The 7427-nt window shown below is 34.2% G+C and overlaps 1 protein-coding gene across 1 annotated transcript in view; it reads right to left on the bottom strand.

Annotated features, from left to right (window-relative positions):
* Positions 1-642: 642 nt before the first annotated feature.
* Positions 643-7427, bottom strand: part of LOC144976613 (rifampicin phosphotransferase-like) — a 48714-nt gene continuing 41929 nt past the window's right edge. The window contains exons 32-39 of the mRNA XM_078920908.1: positions 7016-7087; positions 6301-6392; positions 5344-5422; positions 4196-4244; positions 3444-3520; positions 2375-2477; positions 1597-1671; positions 643-873 (exon numbers count right to left, since the gene is read on the bottom strand). Coding sequence (XP_078777034.1) covers positions 776-873; positions 1597-1671; positions 2375-2477; positions 3444-3520; positions 4196-4244; positions 5344-5422; positions 6301-6392; positions 7016-7087 — 645 coding nt within the window. The 3' untranslated portion in view covers positions 643-775. The remainder of the gene's footprint in view (positions 874-1596; positions 1672-2374; positions 2478-3443; positions 3521-4195; positions 4245-5343; positions 5423-6300; positions 6393-7015; positions 7088-7427) is intronic.

Genomic DNA, 7427 nt, shown 5'->3' with positions numbered 1-7427 from the left:
AGGTCCGTTATACTTATCAATTTCCTTTGTAATGAAAGTCATGAGTAATACTTGATTTTTTTTTCTTTTGATCTAAGGCTTTATCTCATTAAGTTGTAATACTGATGGGCTTAAAAATAAAGATGAACACGGTGTTAAAAGTAATTTAGTTTAAACTTTCTAACTTTCCTTTTAGGAAACATCTGCATTACAGAAGGAGACAGATATGGGTAGGACGCGAAATCTGAAACATTTAAAATTGTAAATCATGAAATGAATGATATATTAAAAATAAAACCACCAAAACAAAATAAAAATCATTCACTTAGATAAGCCAAAATTAAAAACTAAAACCCAAAAAACAAAACAAAAGAAGACAAAACACAAAAATCAACCGTCAAAGAATCCAAACTGTTGGGATAAAAAAAAGTAAGACAAGTAAAAAAAACATTAAAACAAGTTACTTCCTAAGTTATAAAAATCTTTTTTTTTTCTTTATGTGACTCTTTAAAAACATTTAAAAATAAGTAAATAGGATGACTCGTACTGACTAGCAATGGAGTTCCATATAGCTCAGATGGACTGAGGAAAAAAATACAACAAAGTACATCAAATATTCACACACGAGTAAATTGAAAAAAAAAGAAAAAAGAAAAATAAATAAATATAGAATAAACATAAAGTCATCCACATAAAACACATTGTTAAAGCTTTCACAGTCGAGTATGGTACTGACAAAATATGGGAATTCGAAATATAAAGGCACTGCATGCAGTACATCGGTGTCAACAGTGCATCAAGCATCTGTAAAAAATGATCCTGTTTCTGTGTCATCACTTAGGTCATCCAGTCTTCTCACAACACCCTGGCGTCCGTCAAGTTCTACCAGTTCTCCTTTAAAATGAATAGAAAAACAAAACAAACAATGTATTTTGCAATGATTTCACTCTAACTTCCAGAAAAATTATCATAGAATAGGGAAAGGAATTACAAAACAATTACACTTTATCTGAGTTATTTGCATCATTACATTACACAATTAATAATAGCAATGATAAAGATGTCATTGGAAATACGGTGATATGTTGTTATCGACAAGTATTTATTTGTGGGTCTGATAACCTAAATTGTTATGGGCTCATTGTTCTAATGGAAATACTCTTAAACAACGCAAAATGTCATCCATTACAACAATGTTTAATCAGGCCCATAATTGCCTTCATTTACAGACCTGCTAATTTGTGCACTTAGATATGACATATATTCAAAGTTCTAAATTGTCAACCAAATAAATTGTGGGTTGATTTGGTAATGATGATGATGATGATGATGATGAAAATTCCATATTATTATTACATAATTAATCTATCTTCTAATAATAATGTTTGGATAAAAAAAAAATAGAGAAAAAATATAATAATATGATTTGATAAATGATAACATTTCATTCATTCTTACAAAAATTCGAAATAGGCTGTCTTCATAGCCATGTTTGAATTGCGACACAAAAATATCCATCACTTTTTAAAACACTTTTCCCATTGACATGATCCCCCTTATTGATGTGAAGCATTTTAAAGATTTAATCAATGAAGACGACAACTTTAACTAACTTACCCGAAGAAATCAGGCTTGTTGCATTTGCCACATTGACCACACAAGGAATGCCATATTCCCTGGCAACTACAGCACCTGTTGACATTTTATGAAATGTGAAGGAATAGCCTATAAACAATTATTTGTGTGGCTGGCTGAGAAAACCCGGAAAGATGCGCAAATTTCATAGATTTATGTATGCAGTGGTGTAGACCACACCTTCCTGATCATTTACCACTTTAAATTTTCTTTCTATGAGTATTAGAACCCAAGTTATGAATTATTATTTTTCTGAATAGAATTTGTTGCTATGGGAAACACTTTATCTTCAATTTTGGATCATATCTCGAATCGAAGCTTGCCGCATCTTCCCGGGTTTTCTCCGCCAGCCCCACATTTACAGGTTACCTCAAAGGCCATGGTTCCAAAATCAGTAAAGCAGTCAGAACCTGTTAAACGTAACTGAGTGTCTACAAACTGTATTATAATTATAAGGAGAAACTGTACGCCTAACATGCACAGTTTGAGTAAAAATAATGCCTCTGTTGAGAAGAGAGAGTTTTGTTGTTTCATAAACTTTTAAAAACTTCAAATTTATCGTCCATTTTATCTGTTTTTGAATATTAAATTGAAGCTTACATTCAATTTCACATTGTTATTTATTTCTTCGAGCTTCGAGCAGCAACATATACATTAAAATAATTTGAGACTCATTAGTTTCTACTTAAAAAGCTATCTCTACGAAAGCCCACCATTTAAAAAAATAATTTATAATGAAAATAATCTTTTGACAACCAACCGTGAGATATCAGTCCACCGAGTTCAGTCACCAATCCACCAATGAGAGGAAAGTACGGAGACCACCCGACATCCGTGCTCTTGACTACGAGAATATCTCCTGCCTGGAAAAGTTTTAGATTAAGAAAATGTATATAAGGATGCATGAGTAAATGTGCATAATATCAACAGTCTCGGCATGCTCGATGCATTTCAAAATTCTAAATGCAAATTTTAAATTCATACACTGCTAGCTTGGAGCAATGTTTTAATAGCCTTCATAGCACGTTTACTCATCTGGCACTGTTTTTAGAAAAAAACATTCATTCTCATATGATAAGAGTTTGTAAGTGTAAGGCATCTTACCCATACGTATTTCCCTTTCATACTAAACGATTCATCTGTTATACATCCTTTTGTGTTCTAGCACTCTTACAAAATCCGTTACTGCCTACATACATATTTATTCACACTTGAGTCAAGTGGGGTGATGTGTGTAATGTTCTTTACCCAAGGACACAACGTCACAGCAATCACTGTCTCCTATACAAAAAAAAAATAAAAAAATTTCCAAGCGCTCAACAATGCACCAAGCGAGTCTCGAACCCAGGACCTTCCAATCCAAAAGTGAGTGTCATACCACTAGACCACATAGCCGCACAACCACCCACCATGCTTGGCATTGCTAGTCATGTCCCAATGAGCCACTGATACGATAATGACTAGAATTTCAAAATGTTTTTGTCTCTCTTGTCTTGCCTTTTTCTTTCTTTTTTATAAACATTTTTTTTGTCTGGTCTTTTTTCTTTCTTTTTTTTTGTTTTTGTTTTATGTAGAAGATAAATGATATTCATTCCTAATTAAAGCACATAAATTTAGGTCAATTAACATACTTTGGTATTAAAATTCGATTATCAAAATCTATGCGATAGACTAACATCCTATCCAAAGGGTAGCAAGCAATTGTTATTGCCTGTTTCACGCTTTAGAAACAGGGATAAAATCCAGCTTCGTGGGCCTAATGGCTCTGAATGAAAAACTCACTTGATTAATACCATAATTATAGGCAATACATTGACCGACAAACAGACCTGTATGACAGAGGCCTCATCCAGGTGAAGGACGACCCGAGCTGGGCCTTGGACACAGCCCTGGCTCACTGGCATACCTAGGATACAGTAGGAACATAAATATCATTAATACTATTTCATCATGCCTGACCACTATGTGAACATTATCTCTCTCTCTCTCTCTCTCTCTCTCTCTCTCTCTCTCTCTCTCTCTCTCTCTCTCTCTCTCTCTCTCTCTCTCTCTCTCTCTCTCTCTTTTTAAATTTTTTTTTTTCTTTCTTTCTTTGTCTCTGGCCCTCTTCCCTTCTTTAAAAAAAATAATTTTTTATTATATCTTAACAGTGGAGGGAGGGGATCAATAAAAACACTATCGTCGTCTATTCTTTAATTCTTTAATAACACGTCCATATTTCCTCATGTCCCCCTCATCTTATGCTTGATTTATATAGTTTTGATCTGGGTTTACATTTCATCTCATATTACTTCCATCTCCTTGTCTATTTCTTCCTCTAATCCCCCCCCCCCCCCCCCCCACCCCCTCTCTCTCTTCTTCCCTTGCACACACACACATGCACACAAACACACACACACACACACACACACATTTTTACAATAATCTTTTAATCATAAGGCAAATGTAATATATTTCCTTTTCTTGTTTACCTGAAGAAGAAGGCCAAAGGCTGAAACGTCGTTTGCTTTGTGTTGTATTTTTTATAAGAGTCATTTTTACTCCCTTTATTTTTCTAAACATTGTAGAACAAAACAATTACCTTTCAGAAATCCACTTGATTCAGTACTTGGTGATTTCACACCTTCGTCCTAAAGAAACAATTTGAAAGAAACAATTTGAAAGTTAAAAATAATAGGGTAAACAAAGAGGACTAAGTAAAAATATAATGCATAGTAATATTCATTTTGTGGGTATTCCACTATACAAAAGCTATTGCTTTAAAAAAAGTGAGTGGAGCAGGCACTTATGTTGATAATAATGCCATCTGTCGACTGCATAAATTCCCTCTCACAGCCAGGCGGAGTTGTCGTTTCAGTAAGGTCGTGGGTTCGAGCACCAATCACCACAAAATATTTATTCTCTATTGTCTTCTGACACTTTTCAACTCACTTCATTTTCTGTGCTTAAAAAAACATTTTAAAACATTTGCTCATGTTGGGACTCACACTTAACACACCAAATAGAAAAAAAAAGTAACAACAGTTTTGGCTTCCACCAAATCTACTAAATAAACTGTTGATGGTGACTGAAAGTCTTGAGTTGGAATCCTAATTTACCTAGGACGATGTACTTCAAGCATGTGCATATATAGATCTCTGGTTGGTCCACCCAGCAGGTTTGGATAGCTGGGTCTATTAGATCTGGCAGAAAGTACTTTGCAATATACTAGAATCTTATCTTAAGGGTAACAAGAACTTGCTATTGTCTGTTTCATGCTACAGAAACCTAATGGCTCCAAAGGACTGTTTTACGCTATCACCAATGACAACGTCATCTCCTCCTTGATCAATTCAAGGAGACAGGTCAATGGCAGATTTTTGTGTGTTTTGTGTGTGTGTGTGGGGGGGGGGGGGGGGGAAGTGTTAGGTAGACTACATTAAAGATAAACTTATATCTGAAGAAACACCCAGCTTGGTATAAAATCTTCAAAATCCAATTATATATCAGTAACCGCGATCGAGTATTATTTACTTACAAAACTCGGTCTCCCTCTTGTAATTTTATCAAACTTGAGTTCTTGTCAGAAAGGCCGAATTTAAGAAAAACAAACCTCGATCTGAAAATGCTTGGTATATTATTTTTTTAATTCAAATTTTGTATCGGTATCCGCTATTGAGTATTATTATTTTATATTTTTCTAAATTCAAACTTTATATCAGTACCAGCTACCGAGTATAATTTACTTACAAAATTAGGTCTCCCTCTTGTAACTTTATCAAACTTGAGTTCTTGTTGCTTAGCATATACATTCCTTCTTTTCTGAGCTCTGCATCGGTAGAAGCCAAAACAAAAAAAAGTAATAAAAATGATAAAAGATTTTACAGTTTACCATAACATTGTAAAATAGGAATATGCAAAACTTATCTGATTGGCAGAGTTAGAGAGCTTAAAATAAAGATCTGAAAAAGTGTGTATGAAACAGTGCTGAACAAAACAGAGAAAAAAAAAACAACTTGAGCTTTTATATAGCGCAATATCCACTAGACTTGCTCAAAGCGCTTTATAAGGGGTCACTAGCCAGCAGCAACACTTAACATGAAGAACGAGACAGGACACATGTTAAGGGATATTATGATTTTTTCCAACAGAGACAAAGCTGTTAACAGCCAGGTACTCATTTTACACCTGAGTACGGTGAGAGAATGCGAGTAAAGAGTCTTTTCCAAGGACTCAACTATGCGCCGAGTGAGTGAGGCTCGAACCCAGGACCGTCTGATCTGAAAGCGAGTGTCATATCACAAGACCACATGTGTGGGCAGAACTGGCAAGTATTTCACCTAAACCCATAACATCATTATTATGTGAGGTAAATAACTGACCAACATGATGACTAATCTTGTAACAAAGCCAAGTAACGTTCAATTAACGTTTCTACCGCCGTGTGCCTATTTGCAGGTCTGATATCCCAAATGGTTATGGGCCCATTGTTGTTACACTCTAAAAATCAACACTAAATGCCGTTTATTACAATAATGTTAAATCACGGCCACAATAGCGTTCGGTCATCATACCTGCAAATATGTGCATGTTGGTTTCGACCCCCCAAAAATTTACAAAAAAAATGAAAGAAATATTTTAAAAATATAATCATACATCAAAACAGGAGAATTCTTGACAAGCTTTAATTTAAAAACAAAACCATACCTTATAATCAGCCTTGCTGAAGCAGTTTTGAGAAGAGTTCCGATTTCACGATGAGTGAAAAAGTACATGAGGTCTGGATCGGGTAGCCTCCCCTAAAATTATATTTTAAAATAAATAAATAAATAAATAAATAAATGAATGAAGGAATGTAAAAAAACAACAAAAAAAAAAAAAAACAAGTAAATAAATAAATAGATTCAGTGCGGTTCCGGTTATGTGGTCTTGTGGTATGACATTCGTTTTTGGATCGGAAGGTCCTGGGTCATAGTTGAGTCCTTGGAAAAGGCTCTTTACTCACATTCTCTAACATTCCCCAGATGTAAAATGAGTACCTTGCCATTAATAGCATTGTCTCTGTCCTTTAAAAAATTGTAATATTGCCCAACAGGCGTCACATGTACTACATGTTAAGTGTTGCTAGTCATATCGGTGAAGTCTATCTCAGTTTCTTAAGTATGATATATGAAAAAGGCAGCAATAATTGCTCGCTACATTTTAGTAAAGAACTTGTCTACTGCAAAGTACTTTCTTCCACATTTAAACATGACATGGCTACTCTATCGTTTCTGGATGAACAGTGAGCTTTAAACATTCATATTTCTAAAAACATTGAATGACAATGTATTATATAACAAGAGGATATAAATTAACTTGCAAGAATATATTATTATGGTACAAAAAGAACAAAATATCTTTTAAAAAGTAAATAACTTACCTCTTCATGCATCATATGTGAAAGTCGACGGTAAGCAGTCTTGAAAATATCGGCCATCTCAACACTGATTGACTGGAATGGATGGTAAATAATTTAATCCTCGTATAAATTCATTATGAAAATTTCCATGGGGGCAGACATTTTCACTAAACTTTCAATATTTTTATATAATTCGAAACTTTGTGATAAAAAAACAACGGCACATTCAGTTTTTAATGATGGATTTAAAAAGCATGTCTTACAGGCTCAGAGCTCAGTCTGCTGACAGTATGTTTTTATTACAAGTTTCCATGTAACATTTCTTAGAAATAAACTCGTACGGGTAATGGAGACAAACTCTGTCTTTTTTGTTTCATTTATTTGATGTTTTATCGTTTTATCATATCTCGTCCACACTGAACAGTTTTGTTGT

This window comes from Berghia stephanieae, chromosome 7 (genome assembly GCF_034508935.2).
Source record: "Berghia stephanieae isolate SIO BIC M18660-M18661 chromosome 7, UCSD_Bste_1.3, whole genome shotgun sequence".
Taxonomy (NCBI): domain Eukaryota; kingdom Metazoa; phylum Mollusca; class Gastropoda; order Nudibranchia; family Aeolidiidae; genus Berghia; species Berghia stephanieae.
Note: the sequence above shows the minus strand (reverse complement) of the source record. Positions and strands in the feature narration are given on the sequence as shown.